This window comes from Periophthalmus magnuspinnatus, chromosome 23 (genome assembly GCF_009829125.3).
Source record: "Periophthalmus magnuspinnatus isolate fPerMag1 chromosome 23, fPerMag1.2.pri, whole genome shotgun sequence".
NCBI classification, from domain to species: Eukaryota; Metazoa; Chordata; class Actinopteri; order Gobiiformes; family Gobiidae; genus Periophthalmus; species Periophthalmus magnuspinnatus.
In genome coordinates, this window is record NC_047148.1 from 17,378,303 (window position 1) to 17,396,481 (window position 18,179).

At 39.2% G+C, this 18,179-nt stretch overlaps 1 protein-coding gene across 1 annotated transcript in view; it reads right to left on the bottom strand.

The window, feature by feature from the left end:
* The window catches only part of ttc28 (tetratricopeptide repeat domain 28), a 37,779-nt gene that overhangs the window by 7,923 nt on the left and 11,677 nt on the right, over nt 1-18,179 (bottom strand). Inside the window, exons 3-16 of the mRNA XM_033989123.2 lie at nt 7,109-7,256; nt 6,372-6,644; nt 5,974-6,104; nt 4,940-5,161; nt 4,275-4,463; nt 4,107-4,203; nt 2,195-2,391; nt 1,975-2,128; nt 1,726-1,897; nt 1,475-1,643; nt 1,218-1,378; nt 646-1,134; nt 167-359; nt 5-85 (exon numbers count right to left, since the gene is read on the bottom strand). Of these exons, the coding sequence (XP_033845014.1) occupies nt 5-85; nt 167-359; nt 646-1,134; nt 1,218-1,378; nt 1,475-1,643; nt 1,726-1,897; nt 1,975-2,128; nt 2,195-2,391; nt 4,107-4,203; nt 4,275-4,463; nt 4,940-5,161; nt 5,974-6,104; nt 6,372-6,644; nt 7,109-7,256 (2,676 nt within the window). The remainder of the gene's footprint in view (nt 1-4; nt 86-166; nt 360-645; nt 1,135-1,217; nt 1,379-1,474; nt 1,644-1,725; nt 1,898-1,974; nt 2,129-2,194; nt 2,392-4,106; nt 4,204-4,274; nt 4,464-4,939; nt 5,162-5,973; nt 6,105-6,371; nt 6,645-7,108; nt 7,257-18,179) is intronic.

Here is an 18,179-nt window from a genome sequence, read left to right on the forward strand (position 1 = left end):
AAACCTGTAGTGCCGTCTCATTGTCTGCCATCATCAAATAGACATCTCCAAGTGAATCACTGGCCTCTGCTTCAAGAGATTTATCCTGAAAGAAGTTTTAATAGGTTTGCTATATTTGTATTTAAAATAGTTTGGTAAAATATTACCACATTATTATCACACCTACCCCTGCGGTTCGTGCTATAGCAAGCTGATGTTCCAAACAGGAAAGCGCCTGTTCATAGTTTCCCAACTGGCTGTGCAAGGTGCCCAGCTCACCATAGGCTTGAGCCTTACCTCCTCCCTCTCCACCGAGCTCATGTGCCACCACCAGACGCTTCTCAAAACACACTAGGGCCTGCTGCAAACTGCCCATAGACCTGAGTAACACAGTACACACTAAATTTACAGTTTAGAAAAATGGAAAAAAAAAATGAAAATGAAAATGAATGTTGCTTTACTCCAGTATGTAAATCACAAATAACACACTAACTACTGGACAAAATATTTTTCAAAGCAGTAGTTGTAAAAATGTATATACTATATTAAAGCAGCTATTATTCTGGCAGTATTATGTTTGCATTCAATATTTAAGGCATATTCAATATTCATTATAAACATCATCCACATTTAAATACTGAATTTATAGTATCCCTGTGTCCTGACCTGTGAGCATTGCCCAGTCCTCTATAAGCCTTCTCCTGGTCTTTGACATGGTTGAGGCTCTGAGCCACTGTCAGGTACTTCTCATAGTACTGAGTAGCTTCGTCGTAGTCTCCTAAAGCACTGTAGCAGTCTGCCAGGTTCCCATAGGCTCTGCCTCTGTCCAACATACTTTCTGTTCCACTCAGCTGCTGCAGCATGGCTAACTGCTGCTCAAAATAACCAATAGCCTCCTCAAACACTCCCATGTTCATTTTGGTGATGCCCATGTTGCCATGAACCCGAGCTTCTAAACGGGCATCTCTGAGCTCTTGGGCCAAGCCCAGTTGAGTTTGGTAACATTGAAAAGTTGTGGAATAATCTCCCAGGGCCATATGAACTGCTGCCAGGTGTCCAAGAGCATGGCACTCCCCCTGCTGGTCATTTAGGTCTTTGAGGACAGTCAGTTCTTGACTATGAAAGGACAAGGCAGCATCCAGCTGGCGGAGATGCCTAAAATAGATGAAAAAGGTGAGGGACAGTTTTAAATTAATGTGACAATGAGCTCTAGGAGGTTTGTGTTTTTTTCTTGAAACCTGTGAACTGAGCCCAGAGAGGAATACGCATCAGCTTCCATTTTGAGGTCTTTGACCTTCTGGGCAAGGCTTAACTGCTGCTGGTAAAACTTCACTGCTCCAGCAAGATCCCCTCGACTCACACACACATCCCCAAGGTTACCAAAGGCCCTAAACACAGCCTATCAAGAAAGGACAGTCATTAACACTTTATAATATTTAGATATATCTACTATAAAACATGTTTTTAACTCACGTGAGTTAACATGTGAGCTCACCTGTGAGTTTTCCAAGGCTTGTGCTAGAGACAGCAAGTATCGCTGGCACTCCTCTGCTTTATTGTACTCTCCCAGTGCTTTGTGTGCGAGTCCAAGGTTACAATAGGCTTTCGCTTGGGATAATTTATCATGAAGGTCCTTTGCCAAGGCGAGGTCCTGCTCATAATACCTAAAAAATTTAAAAGCGCAAGTAAAAACATAATTGAAATGCCAATTAAGAAAACAAAACAAAGTTGTAGTTTTTTTCTGACCTGACAGCATCCCTGTATTGACCAAGGCAGTAATGAGAATAACCAAGGTTGTGGCACACTTTCCCTTCTACTTCAAGATCCTGTAAACTAGGAGCCAGAATAAGGTATTGCTGGTAATATGGCAGGGCCTGAGCATATTCTCCTCTCCAGCTGTGAAAGTTACCTAGATTTACTGCAAGAATAAACAACAATATAACTTAATACTTGAATGTGAAATAGAAATGTGTTAATTTTGCAAGTTGAACATACCCAGTGCTCTTGCCTCACTCTGAGTATCCCTGAGCTCTCGTGCAATAGTTAAATGGTGAAGGTAGTGCTGTAAAGCTCTGTCATGAGCGCCCAATGCCTGGTAGGCTACAGCCAGGTTACCATGAGTAGAAGCCTGGGACTGACGGTCATTAACCTGAAATACAAGTGACTGTAGCTCTGTATGTTTTATAGATTCATAAAGTGAGGACAGTGTTGTCACCTCTAGTGATATCTGCAGCTCCTGACGATGGTAGCGTACAGCCTGGTCATACAAGCCCAGGGCGTGATATGCATTACCCATGTTCCCATAGGCTCGTCCTTGAGCAGCATAGTCCCCCAGCTCCTGGGCCACAGACAGGTGGGCTTTGTGAAACTTCATTGCCGCTTCAAACTCCCCTTTCATCTGATGTATAATTCCTTGAAAAAATGTATATTATATTGAAGCTGGTTTGCTTTTTCAACTAACAACTAACAATCACTTTACTTTAACTTGCAATATGTTTAAAAATATACATGATTTAGTGGTTATTTAATATGACAAGATTAGATTATAGCATGTTGCATTGCATGGTGAAAAGGCAGTGGCTGATAAGAAAAGCTCTGTTCCTTCATTGGGTTCTCAGTGTTAAGAGGATTACAAAGGTCTGCGGTGTTGACTGAGATCAAATACTGCACTGCTCTGAGACAGGTGCGGGCTTGTGTTGTATACACGAACAGCAGTCAGAGAAAAACTGTTGTGGCATTTGACTACAAATTAGTCCATGAGGAAGCGGGGCGTCTAAAGTGTTGAAGAAGTGAGGATTAGATGTGCACAGAATTTGCTGAGATCTGGTGACATTGTATCGCACTGAAACAGCACAAACAGGAAGTGATCTCCACACACCTTTCACCCAATGAACTCAATGTCAAGTAGCATCTCATTAGCAGCTACAAAAGGATTAGAATAGTATATAGCAGAAGGTAAGTAAGTAAAGTGAAGTAATATGTCTCTTTTTGCGAATTAGTTTAGTTTAGATCTTGCATTATCACTTAAAATTAAAAAAGCCCACCAGCAGATTTGTATTAAGTTTAGGCTTGATAATTCAGGTGGTCATTTTACTCTCTAAAGGACGAAGTAAACAGAAGAGCTTCAGAAGAAGTCAGCAAAGCGTGAGAAAAGTCATCATCTATAAATAATGAGCAAAGTCATTGATCTGAGCCTCAGAGTGAAACTTGACTGTCAGGAGAGTGTCAGCAACTTCCATCAGTTATCAAAGCATGTGTGTTTTCCTCTTCCACTTTTAGTGACTTTAGAAGTCAACAATCAACTTCAGATTTTCATTCAACATAGAAAATGTTGACATTTACTTTTATCAATAGGCTTATTTTTTGTCAGAGATTGCCATTCTTGCCCCACCAGCCGCATTACTAGGGCTCGAGTAGACAACTGAAGTCTCATCAATGGTTTCAAGAGCATGAACAACAAGCAAGGATTTGACAGGAAACATTCTGAAGTAAAGGCAAATGTTTACCACTTATGTCATATCTTTATGTATATTGTATAACTGTCAATGCAATTCGAATGCTGGCTTTGTACATTAGAACCAGAATTCATTTTACAGGTGTAATGAAGAAGAAAAGAAAAAGAATGGTCCACTCAGCATGGGGTCAGATTCACAGGAGCTTGGATATCACTGTCGTCGCAGAAACCAGAACCTGCTTAATAAAACATGAATGATGAGTGACCAGAGAGACTACAAGTGTAAGAGGAGCTCGGGCAGCTCTAGTACAGAGTAATTTAAGGACCATATATGGTCAGTAAGATTTGTCAGTAATAATAATGTCCAGACTGTAGTTGATTCAACACATAAGAGCAATGTTTGATATATGGATTAAACAGACAATTATTAATCAGATTTGTTTAATCTCATCCTCAACTAATATATGGTAATAACTTTCCTGACTTTTTAATTAAATACAATGTATTTGCCAATACTATGCAGTGATGATTTTTGGAGACACCCTATCTTTTTTTTCTCATCAGTTCCACTTTTGCCGATATTTGTTTGGTCAACTCAGAAGTGGAGAAAATTCTTGAGTTGTTTAAATTTTAAACAACAAATAACTACTTTAACAATTACAATTCAACTTACCTAGATTAGAAGATGCACGTCCCTGCGCTGATCTGTCTGGCAACTCTTCTGCGATTTCAAGTTGTCGCTGGTGGTGTTGAAGCGCCCTCTCCAAATCCTATGGACCAGTTGAGTTTTAGGTTAATCAAAAGAGGAGATTTTAAACTAGACTTTTGTTACTATACCAACTTGCATGCAGCGGGCAGCATGTCCCAGACCAGCATAGGCCCTCATCTCAATTGATTTATCCCCCAGTTCTTGTGCCAGCTCTAAAACACGAGTGTGGTATGAAATGGCCTTGTCAAAGTCTCGTTGAGAGTGGTAGGCACTGCCCAAGTTGCTGTATGCACGTGCTTCTTCACTTTTGTTTTTTAATGTCTGAAATCAGAAAAATCTGTTATAAATTTAAATACATATTAGCAAGCAATTTAAATGAGACACACTGTGATTTTGTGAAGCTTTTCTTTATTTTTAGAAAAGAAACTAAGAAGAAGAAGAAGAAACTAAAAGTAATTTAGCTTTAATTAAATGTTGCACTCTGCTTGGTTGTTCCCCTTAAATGCCTTCATATTGATGGCGAGATGAGCTCTGAATGAGTCTAGTGAAAGTGTATGGACTTTAAAAACACCAAATCAGGGGAGTTCAGACAAAAAAAAATCTTAAATAATAAATAATATTACACCTTGCATGTTTCATAATGTCTCTTTAGCAATAGTACATACTGCATAGGCTTATAATAATACTTTTATATAACGATTTATATATAACAGCTTTTACTTTTTTCTCATCAAAAACAAGAATGATAGAGAAATAGATGCATATTCAGTGAGCTAACTCCTCAGTTGTGATGGCACCTTTGCAATGTCTAGGTGTTGTTGGTGGCACTGAACAGCATTAGTGAAGTCTCCCAGGGCTGTGTAGACTGCGCCCATGTTTCCTAGCTGACGAGCCTCTGAGGTTTGGCACTGCATTTGCCGCGCTAACAGCACACACTGCTTATGGCTGGCCAGGGCATTGGGGTAGTCACCAATAGCTGTATACACATGACCAAGGCTACTCAGGGCATCAGAGGCAGCCTGCAAGATGGAAAAAAAACAATACAGTTGTCATTACTCTGATAATAAAAAAATGTAAAATTTAAAATCTTCATGGGGCGAAGCAGTAGGGTAGAAGCAGGCTGTCATAAGCTGAAACAATGAATGTGTTTTATATTCATTCCATTGCATTCATTCTGCTATTTTGACACCTTAGGATTTCATTTGTTTATTTTGTCAGTAACACACAGCTCTTGCAGAAAAAGGCTTTTGGGTGTTTCTATGAAGTTTACACAAACTGCGAAAAAGCACATATGCTCAATAGCCAAACAAACACACAGCAGGTGATATGGCTTTGTCGGCATGACAGTTTTTGAGATGGCTGAGTCTGTGCAGTGTGCACCTGTGGAGATCATAACCAATAATCATCTGTCACCAGAATATACACTTCTCTGCCTGTCCTTGTGTGTTTATTCAGTCTACACTCAATCGAGGGCCCCATACATGAACTAGGAATGTACATCCATAGAAATCATATGTGACTCAAGCCTTATATGAAGAAGTTCAAGTATATTACACAAGACACAGTGCAAAATTATTCTTGTGATAGGCAACAGTGAACAAGTCCAAATCTAGATGTTGTTTTCTGCCAAGGATATAGAAAGGATATTAATTTTGACTGTTTCAATACTAAAAATCTATTTTAATTCACACTGAAAATAAGTGTGCTAATAGCTTTCTATTGTTATGTTTATACCATATGGCATAGCAGTAAAAGCAATACACATATAGATGGCAAACTGAAAGAGCAAATAACATTTAAACAATTTAGATGTTAGTACATGTTTACATACTTCTCTGTCCTTGAGCTTCATGGCCAGAACCAGCTGATGTCTGTGGTTTGCCAGTGCTTCTCTATAGCTGCCTTTAGAGAATAATGCAGAGCCCAAATTGCCATGAGCTCGGCATTCACCTGACTGGTCACCTGTGAACAAGAGCACATGTTGAACTGAATTATTTCCATGAATGCACCGTGGTTCTCATTTATGAAATATGTCCAGTCTGCTTGGATATGCAGAACACCAACATGAGTGTAAGAAGCAAGCCAACCTATTATACATGGTGCACATAATTAGTGTTTTATCTAAAAAGTGTAAATTTAATAAATGTATCAAAGAAACTAACCTATTTTTGAATAAATCTTCCTTTTCCATCCCTGTAAAATTTATTAACAGCATAATTATAAGCTCACCTAAAGTTTTGGTGACCTCCAGGTCTTGCTGCATGTATGCCATACTTTTCTCTTTGTTGTTTAGAGACCAGTAAGCAGAGCTCAGTGCTGAGAAGACAGATCCACGCAGTTTCAGTGAGCAGGTGCCAATCTTCAGAGCTGCCTCAAGAACCACAATTGAAGCCCCGTGAAAACCGTGACTTAGCAGCTCCTGGCCAATGACAGACACAACCACAAACGGACTCTTGTCCAACTTCATCTTTTGTAGTTGCTGGTAGGTGGGCTCTAGTGTGTCTGTGAGTAAGAAAATGTAAACATATGCAGGATATGAGGAACTAAGTAATAAGGGAATTATAGATGTCATTACTTTTAGGGGATGCACATTTGCTGTAGCTGTTTGCTGAGTCGTTATTTGATATTTCAATACTAACATTATTAGAAGACAGATCTCAAACATGAAACAAAGTGCATAAAGTGCTGTAATAACTAATACAATACCACTGCCACTGAGTGAATACTGGAAACTAAATGAATGTATAAATCTCACCATCCACACTTTTAGCAGCAGAGACTATAACATATCCAAAGTTCAGCAGCACAGTAAGCAATCACTGTCTCCCTGCTAATAGAGAGTCTTTTTCAAGTGATATAGTTGTGACATAGTCACAAAGACCTTCGCTTGGGTAACAGCAAAAATAACTTTGAGAAGATCAAATAAACATGTATGGATTTTCAGTACAAATGCATCCTGGTCTTACCTCGGAGTGGTGACTTCATGGCAGCCTCCACCATGCCGACCAGCAGTTGGAGACTCTTTGGGTCCTGGGCCAAGCCAGAGGAAAAAGCTGCCAGAGCATCGGCATGACGACCCAGGTACTGTAGGGCAACCCCCTGGCGAAAGTAGGCCTGTCAAAAAAAAAAAATCAATGATATTAAAAAATAATAATAATTAAGAAATATTTAATGTATTTATTATTTATAACAACACGGATACAACAAACATCTTCTGAAAGTAATGCAATGCTGGTTATTAACCAGAGCCAAGGCTAATTCTCAACACAGGTCCCTTGTAGGGCTTTAAGACTTTATTAGTCAGTGATCACAGTAGCTCATACATTACAACAAAAATTTTATGTCAATAAAATTATAAATTGTAATGGCAAAAAATAGTAAATATCAAATGGATATATCAGATACAAGAGGTAGTGTCAAAGAAATATAATGCTAATTTAAAAATGGTAGCTTTGACATAACAAGGTTATCTATTAGGTGAGGGAGAAAAGTGAGTTGACAGATGTGAAAATGAAATAAGAAATTGAAAACTACACACTCGAATTCCTTCTCTTCTGCATTTTTTATTGTGTTTTTCTTCAGATGTTATTGTAATCCAACATGACCATGAGCGATTGGAGAAAAGTTAAAAACTTCTCTGTGCTGTCACTGTCTGCACTGTCTTAGTCCGGCTTATTGAAACAAATGGAGTCAGAGGTCGCGCTTCATTTAATGCACAAACATCAGGGGGATGTGGTGGGCCTTATTTGATGTGGTGATTATTTGAATCACTTTGATTAACCCAGAGTAGGATTAAAGCCTTTAAACAGATTTATTACTCCAAAATCTGCAATGAGAGGTGCATGATGGTTAGAACTCACGCCTTGAAGCCAGGATAGAAGAATGTCTGTCCCCTTGTTTACAGCAAATCACTAATCACTTGCCTTCACACACAGCATAATATTTTGCATCAGTGGTAGCTATGACACAGTGATTAGATGGTAAGGCTGGGCCATACATTATTATTAGGCAGTAACTGCCTTCCCTATAGCTGAAGCCTAGAGAAGATTACAAAAGGAATGTCTCTCTGCCGAAACTATAAACACTGGTAGTGACAGAGAAAGGACATAAACAATAGTCTGAAATGAGCTAGTACAAATATTATGAAGTAGTCTCAGTTATGTCATCAATTTAGGATTGTCAAAAGTATAAAAATCAGATACTATGTGATACTAAAACTAGAATCTAGATACTCATTAGGGCCAGTATCAACAGAAGGACAGAAATGAACCTGTCTTGAATAGCTTTAGAATGATCTTCAGCTATATCAAAACAAGTATAAGATTATATAGATTATTATACGCCCATGGATCACTATGGTCCTACTACCTAGACAATTTAGGGTTTACACAGATATAAGGCCACATGGTAATATAAAAGAAAGAACTTCAATTTAATGTTGTGAATCACACTCTATTGCCTAAATAAATAATATTTTTAGTACCAACATAGTATCGGATTCTGTATTGAAAATCTGTATTACCCTGCCATATTGCATTGACACAGGCATAATTGACAATATTTTGAGGGTATATCAGACATGTTTATTTTCAAATTGTGAATGTGAAACCATGTGTACACAATTTAGAAATGTAGTTCACTGTGGAAAGGGTGTTTTCTGCTGTGTAGGTCTAACCTTTTTGAGTTTGTCTCTAACTACTTTATTCATGGTATAGTTAGGCTGTGTTTAGACCTGGTTTAATCCTGTTATTCATGGTATGATACTCAGCCAAACGTTTTAGTTGCTACCTAACAAGTAGCTTTTATTTAGATTAACACATTTTTAAGGCACTTTTTTCCAGAGTAATGAATCTTATGAATCTGTAGAGAAAGAAAATAAAATTTATAATTGAAGGCATTTCAGCTCACTAACTTGGGAAACATTTAGGAAGATATCATTAGCCAGACAACCATAATTATCATGTCAGACAAGTTGAAATCATAGTAAGGCAGTCATTATCTCAGCTTGACAATGCATAAGTGAATGAACAGAACAATCTGTGACGCCCCTTGGTGTGTGATCCTGCTCACATGTCCATCTCAGGTGCACCCATGACAGCTCACGCCACATTGGCCGATTAGCTCAGTGTTTGTGGCCCTGTCTACAGCTCACCACGGAGAACATCAGTTCAGACAAACACCAGCACCAGCAGCAGGTTGAAAAGAAATCCTGCAAGAAATACACTCAAAAACCACAGGGCAGGATTCTGTTCAATATCAAACAAAACAAAATAAAAACAAAAGTTAACTAAACAAACATAGAAACAACAGTTCCTCCTTGCCACTATGTTTGTTGAAAGGTGTCAACCATGTGGGCCTAACACTACTTGAACAAAGTATTTACTGAGCCATGATGACATGTTTTGATCAATTATGCTGAAACAAAATTAATGTCAAATCTAGCAATGACTGGCATTTAACCATGAGAAATATACAGCCACAACAAAAAGGTCATTATGTCCAACAAACCTACAAATGAACAGATGCTTCAATCAGTGCCGCAACTCACATTAATTGAGAGCAGATGGTAACACAAGTGGCACAAGGCGAGCAAGGGGGAGCACCACATGAACCCCAAGTAATAGAGATTGATGTTTTTAAAACAAAAGGATCTGCTCCTGTTTTAAAGCACACACAACAAGGCACACCACCTATTAATCTGACACATCATATCTTCACAATCAAGCATACTTATAGTGTAGCATTTATAATTTCATAAAATCTTTGTGAATACTTGAGTTGGAGAACAAAACGTTTTCTGACTGCCTGCCCTCAGTGAGGAACTATTGATTTTACACAACAACAGAGGGCTTCTACTCTGCTGGGTCACAGGTGAGAAATGGCAAGTTGCTAACTCAATAGACCCTCAGTAGGTAATAAAAGTGGCATACTGGGTGAGTGGTGAGCTGTAAATTTCAGCGAGTGAGATCATTATTTTAGAGCCCATAAGGCACGGCTGCACAAGTCATTAAAGCTATGATCTGTATTTTGAGGATGGCGCTGCTGTAGACATTTTATGGGTCTTATACCCGACTAAAGTGCTATCACACTCAGTGGATTCCACTAAGCCTTTGTATGGTATTACTCAAAGATAATTCAAACAAATTCAGACTGAATTTTCCTTTTAATTACTAATTACAAAAAAAGAAAAAAGATGCCAACTAATCTAAAAGAAAATGTAATTTGAGTTCAAAAGACGGAGTTATACCAAAGAAGAAACAAAAACATTTGACCCACAAAAATATAGACAGCATTATAGACAAACACTGTAATGTATAACTGTTCTGTCCACATGCCAGATGTTCCTTCATTCATCTTCATGAATATTTATCATAGTTTCACTGGGACACTACCTAAGTTGCAATAATTGAGTTGGAGTGGTCATGACCACAGTTTCCCTTGGGGACAATAAAGATGTTACAGGGCCAGCTGTGCTTCTGTCACTGGCAGATCAAATACTAATGTCTGATTTGTGTGGCAATTGAGACATCATAAGGTGTGCTTTCTTCTATGAGTGAAATACTTTTGTATGCTGTTTGATATCAGCCTCAAAGAGCACATTCTAAAAATTAATTTCAAATGAGCAATTTACATTTTAAATATATACAATTAATTAAATGAGATGAATTTGCATTGAAAAGTGGAGGTCAGTGTGAAGTAAGTAGGGGTTTACAATAAGTGAGAGCGTACAAAGGCTCAGAGGGTCTCCTCAGTGCATCACACCTGATCTGCCCTTGACGCGCATGTCCTCTTCCTGGACATTCATGCCTGTAACAAACTAAGGACACTTGATTTCACTGTAGTCCTGGATCTGGCCGGATAACTACATTGGACTGTCAGCTTGTTAACCTCAGTCCAGATGTACACAGATACAGAGCCCGGCTTTCTCTGTTACTACACTTCTGTCCCAGTTAACCTATTGCACACAGAGTGAATCCCGGAGTGACCAAAAGCAATTCCCTTTTTCTCTTTGGACTTGACTTTATCTGTACACCCGGGCAGCAGCCGCACTCTGTAACATTTGAACACACATTCGCTCATGCACCAATCTTTCTTTCTCCATGTAAACACTAATAAAATGCCACACACAAAAATAGTCACGAAAGCACAGGCTTCTATGACACTTTATAATTAAGCTATCACTCAGCCAGGCCTTACTGTATATGTGTGCAACATTACAACAGTGAAGATAAGTGAAACGGTGCTGTGTGAATGTTTGGGTTAAGACCATTTTTGCAACACTAATGTAAAAAAAAAGAAGTGCTATGGTTCAGCACTCCTGTCTAACCATTTAGGGGGTGGCAGCATTAATTAAAGGCAAAGAGAGAGAAAGACAAAGAGAGAAAGAGATAGAAAGAGAAACAGAGAGAGACCTAAGGGACAATACCATGCAAACACAGTTTCTACTTGGCAAATCAGGCCGAGGCAAGATCAAGTTCCTAATGATTCCTCATAATACTAATTAGAGTCACTGTTATAAACCCAACAGATCCCATTCAGGCTGTGATCATTCATACAACTGGAGCTACTACCCAATCACTCATTAATAATAATTAATTCCTACATGCATACTTCTACTTGCATTACAAGACAAATGATAATAATCCTGTATGTCTGTCTTTGCAGTAGAATCAGAGTTATATCTTAGTTGAAGCCTTTCCATTTCCTGCAGGTCCTCATTTTCCTTCTTACTGCAACAATGGTAGAGGGATTCAAAATTCAAAACAGAATTTGATCATTTCGAACATTGTTCTTCTAAGTATCAACAATAGCAAACACATGTTATATTGAGGAGATCAGGGAAGAGGGAGCACACTTTTGTGAGTAAACATGGGTGAACAGTAGTATGGTTGCCTGGCCAGCCAAGACTTCTCTCCCAGAATTCAGGTAGGCATAACAGACAGATTAACCAATTAGAGAAATGCAAGATCGGCATAATCAATGTAAAGTATAAAGTCTGTTACAGAAACAGGAGAAGTTATAGGTTTTGTTCTGAATCATAATGGACGATATTCCGAAGGATATTCAAAAGCACCATGGGACACATGGTACAGATAATCTCTGTAATTGGATCAGCCAAAAAACATCAGATAAATGATTTGTTGAGAGCATGGCCCAGACCGTCCACCATTCAAACAAAATAGTATGAGGGACTGGCTCACCATGCTAGAATATAAGCTCTGTGGAAGGAAGTATCAAACATCGAAGAAACATATTATGTATTTTATGTATTTTTTATATTTCTAATAATAGCAACTAGGCATCAATGTCAGTTTGGAATAAAAAACAAGTTTTACTATTGTATACTACAGTTACAACACCAGTCAGGTGTAATACATCTAACTTTACATGAGTCTGCTTCATGACTCCTAAAACTACAAATGCATTATTGTGACACTGTCTTAAAGGGTAAATAAATGTTCCCTGTTCTCTCGTTTGTTATATTCTCCTGTTCATGAGAATGCAACGCCACTTTAGGCCCAAATTAGATGAGACGCATCTTTATGTGCCAGCAAATCATGGCATTGTCTTCCAATTAGAATTCAATTTAGCGGAAGAAACACTAGGGGATGTGATTATAGGCTATATATGGAAGATGGCAGCATGGACAAAAATGGGAATAGCAAAGTGCTTTTTGTCTAGAGCCATGTGTAATATTCACTGTGTCTCCCTTATGTGCTGTTCTTTATTTTTTAATTTTTTTTATTTTTGTACATCCCTGCCTAGTCACAGTACTGCAGTAAATATACAGAGCAGAAACTGCACATATATATATATATATATATATATATATATATATATATATATATATATATATATATATATATATATATATATATATATATATATATATATATATATATATATATATATATATATATACACACACACACACACATACCATACATATACATGTTAATGTTAATGATTGATCTGGACACCATTGCCCTGATGAAGATGAAAATGGTAAAGATAAGCAGAAAGCGGAGGAATAATGACTTAGGGCCCGAGTTTATGTTGAACAAGGGAGAACTATTTTTTGGACATTATTGCAAGTTGCAGTAACAACTCTCGTGTTCTGTTTGCAACAGTAAACACATTAACAACATCCTCCAGCTCCGCTGCCATTAAAACTAATTTTCACATCTAAGTGCAATGAGTTTGCAGTATTCTTTAATGGCAAGGTTTGGGGCATTAAAATGCCATAAATTCCACAACACAAATAACACCCCTGCAACCACCTAGACACTTAGAGCTGACTCACTTTGCACCTGTAACTGGCAAAACTGTCCAAGAGATTGTCACCAGTCTAAGTTCATCTACATGTTGCCTCAATGTGTTACCCACTAGATTTCTAAAGTCTGTGCTTAACAGTTTGTTATCACCACTAGTTAAAAAGTTGTTTACCACCAGCTTATTAACTTTCTCCAAATGAACAACTCCTTTGATGTTTTCCAGTCAGGTTTTAGACCCCACCACAGCACTGAGACTGCTCTATGACAAATTACATCCACCTGAACACTGATGCAAGCAAAGTCCCAGTCAGTGCTGATCTTACAGGGACTAGAGGGGTGGGTGGGCATCTCTGGTACTGCACTAAACTGGTTCAAGTCCTATCTAGAAGACAGGAAGTACTTTTTGAAATTGGAAACTGTGTCTCAGATCACATGGGCCTGACCTGTGGGGTGCCCCAGCAGTCAATCCTGGGAGCCCTTTTCTCTTTTGGTCGATCCCTACATGCTCCTGTTAGGCCAATTAATAAGCAGCAATAAAGTGTCCTACGACAACTACACAGATGACCCTGAGATCTTTGTCTCAGGTTGCAGAGGCAGCAGTCTGAGCAGGGAGGCCCAGACTTCCCTTTCCACACACACTTCCTCCAGCTCTTTCAGGGATATCCCAAGGCGTTCCCAGGCCAGCCGAGAGACATAGTCCTTCCAGTGTGTCTTGGGGCTTCCTTCTGGTGGGGCATGCTGAAACACCTCCCCAGGGAGGTGATAAATTGAGAGCTTTGCCTTTCAACTCAGCTCCTTCTTCACAACAGTCTGATACAGCGACTGTATCCGTGCACTGATCCACCTGCTCCATTCGTCCCTCAGTTGTGAACAAGAACCCCATGAACTCCTCCACTTGAGACAGGGACTCTCCACCCACGCAGCAAGCCACATTTTTCCAGTCGAGATCCATGGCCTCGGATTTGGAGGAACTGATTTTCATCCCAGGCACTTCTCACTCGGCGTCAAACTCCCCAACCCATGCTGCAGATCCTGGCCCCTGACTGCGCCTAAAAATTCTGTCCATAAATACAATGAACAGAACTGGTGACAAAGGGCAGCACTGGTGGAGTCCAACACACCCTGTGAATGAGTCTGGTTTACTGCCAGCAATGTGAACACAGATTCTGCTCTGGTCATACAGGATCTGGACCCTGGACGTCATACTTCCAGAGCACCCCCCAAAGGATATGGGGCCATGTCCCTTGTGGTGCATTCTCCAGATCCACAATGCACATGTGGACTGGTTGGGCTAATTCCTATGAGCCCTTGAGCCAGTTCAGTGTTCCACATAAATCCGAGGTTCGACTATGAATCGGATTCTTCTCTGCAGTACCCTGGAATAGATCTTACCAGGAAGGCTGTAGCTGGAACAACCCTCTGATCCCCCTTCTTAAACAAAGGGACCATCACCACTACAGAAGCATGTCAGCCAAGACAGCTCTACAACATCCAGAGACTTAAGATACTTAACCTCTGGAGCCTTGCCACTGAGGAGCTTGCCAACCACCTCAGTGACTTCAGCTTGGGTGATGGACGAGTCCTCCTCTGAGACCTCAGTCTCTGCTTCCTCCTCAGAAGACATGACGTGGGGTTGAAGAGACACTTTAGATGTGTAGTGCAAAAACCTAGACATTTTGAGATATTTTCCTCTTGGGGTGTCATAATTCTTGCTTTGTGTTTTGTCTTCTAGGTGCATTTCCAAAGTACTCTACTTCCCTATCTGAAGTCAGTCCAACTCCGACAGAACATGTTGAATATATGAGGCTATTCAGAGCCTCAAAGCATTAAAGCACAATGTAGTACAGAAAACAACAAAAACAAACTACTCACACACACACACACACACACACACACACACACACACACACACACACACACACACACACACACACACAATAGATAGAGTCAAACATAATATTAATTGATTCAACTATTAATTGATTCAACTCAAGAGAAAACTTAAGGCTATTTATGCTTGTAAATCCATGGCCACAGACAAATATCTATATGGGCCAAGGAGGGATAAATAGTCATAAATCAGCTCTAATGATGAAAAATATGAGCAAATATTTCAAAGCAGTCCATTAGAAGATAAATCCCCAAGAATAAAGTAATTGAGGCCACCTATAATTACATCTAGGATTGTAGAAAAAAAATGAAACACAGATAGTAATCAATATTAAAACTAGTATTGATGTGCGCAAGTATCAATACTATGAATGGGCTTGCATTTCAGTCACATTTAGAGAGGGTAAGAATCTGGAGTTTTCTGTATAGGATTATTACATTAAAAATATGTTATGTTCAATGAGAACATAACATATTTTAACAAGTGTGTATTGTTTTATCATTGTATGTATTGTTTTATTATTATTGACCTTTAGTATTGAGCTTAGCATCCAAATCTAGTTTGAAATGTTATTCTCATGACACATATTTAACAACATTCATACATAGGATGCAGAAATATAGTGGAAATAATTACATAAAAGTATAGAAAAATGATTTGTCTTATTTTTCTCTATATAGGGCAAGGACAAGTTATAATTGCAGATTCTAGATGTTGGTAGAAGAGCATGTGACATTACCTTGATAAATGGTAGGTCAAAATATAGCCAAAGATGAAATATTGAGTTGATTGTATAAAATCCCCAAGAATAAAGTAATTGAGACCACCTATAATTACCTCTAGGATTGTAATTATAATCGCATTCTAAAAAAAATGGCAATGCATGGTATTCAAAAATGTTCCAGAAAAGGTCATCATTTAGGTTTTAGCATTTTTACTGTTGCAGACAGGTTTTGAGTGGTACAAAGGAACAAAAAAAAATGAAAGTAGTCCATGCGTTTCTCAGGCTTTCGTCACCCAAGGATCCTGAGGCAGTGCACATGTAACTGTCAGGTCAGTGTGATCCTGCAGGCTCAAAGTGAAATTGAAGGGTGTGTTCATGGTGTGAAGTAACAAGTTCTAGAGATACAGAGATATGCCACAATACAGGTATCCCAGGTACTCTCTTGCCATTCTTTCATCCTTTAACACAATAGTTGGTGACGGTCTGGACTGTTCAGTTCACAGAAACCTCAAGGTGAGAGGAAACTTTGGTTTTCAGTCTGGGCTGGTTCTTGCTGAAAGTGATCAGAAAAAGGGGAAATGTCCAGACAAATATTTGAAGCTGATTGGTTGAAGTGTCACACCTAATGAACAAGCTGAGAAATCAAACTTTTGTTAAATACAGCTGAGAGAAACGCACAGACGTCTTCTCGATCCATAAATGCTCAACGTGATCCCTCTGCACGTTTGTCAGCGATGCTAACAGACATACTTCACCCTATTTTTGTTTTGGTTTGTTTGGGCACTTCACCTTTGGCTTCTGCCCAAACCACAATGCTGCTTTGTGATTGGTCCGAACCATTGGCAGCTCAGGCCCATTCGCAACAGCCAGAGACTGGCCAGATGGATTTTTGTGAGTTTGTGAACTCACAAAAATTGCGAGATTTCATCTTGCTGGCCAGGTTAAGTGAACACAGTCTATTTTCACTGTTAAACAGGCCGATCTTACAGTCTCTAAGTAAAGTAAAAGCTAATTGTTACATAATTATTCTGAAATGCTAATCTAATCCAACTTTATTTATAGACCACTAAAAACAAAAAATGCAAATGATGATCATTCCTTGCCTATAGGCTAATAACAAAAAAGGCACCTGTCACTGTTCACTCACCTTCTTTCGGGGCTGCCATTTCATCATATTTAAATGACAGGTGAGGTTTATCTGAAAATTGTGAGTGAACAGCCTCAAAGTGCTAATCCTGCATAAGGCGTAGCTGGAGGTATCCGTGGCAACAGCAAATGCATCTCAAGTCCGAGCTGCAAGCCTCTGAAGACAAAACTTGTAATACAGTAGAACAGGGAGAAAGCATCCTTGATATATCCCAAAAGCTGAATTTCTCCTCTTAGTTATACTTCAAAGACGTGGAGGCCAGGGAGAAAGATGCATGTTATGCGTTTAATGGGACATCTCTTCACTGCTAGTCCAAAGGTATCGTCTCTGTGCTGCGGCTGCTGCCTGCTCCTATGAGCCCCAACACACAACAGTACTCTAAACCTCCAGATCCAGTCTCCCCTCCCATTCTCTCTCTCTCTCTCTCACACATGCGCACATGCACACGCGCCCGTGCAGACACACACACACTCACACAGCTTAAACATCAGTTAACACTAGCACTTCAAATTTAGATTTCTGCAGTTCACAGACTGGCGTTTTATCTTAATTTGACTAATACACACTAAAAGTACAGTATGTAACTTTTCTGGGGGAGGATCTACCACCTGCTTGTCTCAATGGACATGTTATGTCTGTGGCGCTATTATGCCTAGAGACAGATCAGATCAGTGGAGAGGCAAACCTTTTCGAATTACTCTTTATTGGAAGGCTGTCTACATGTGTTTGAAAGGAATCTGTTTTACTTAAAAGTGAGTAGTAGTTAAGCACCAATACAGCAAATAATGGAAATATTGAATTGAATTGAAAACAAAAGCTTAGTGGTACCCAACTCTCCTGAGTGCATCTCAGTGTCAGGAGGAAACCAGAGCTCTTTGAAACTGGAGCTGCTGTATTATAGGGGATCACAGGAGCCTGTGAGCCTCCAGAAAACTATAGACACAGAGAAGGATCGCATGCAAAGTAAAGTGAATTTGAATTATATTTTATATCAATAAAT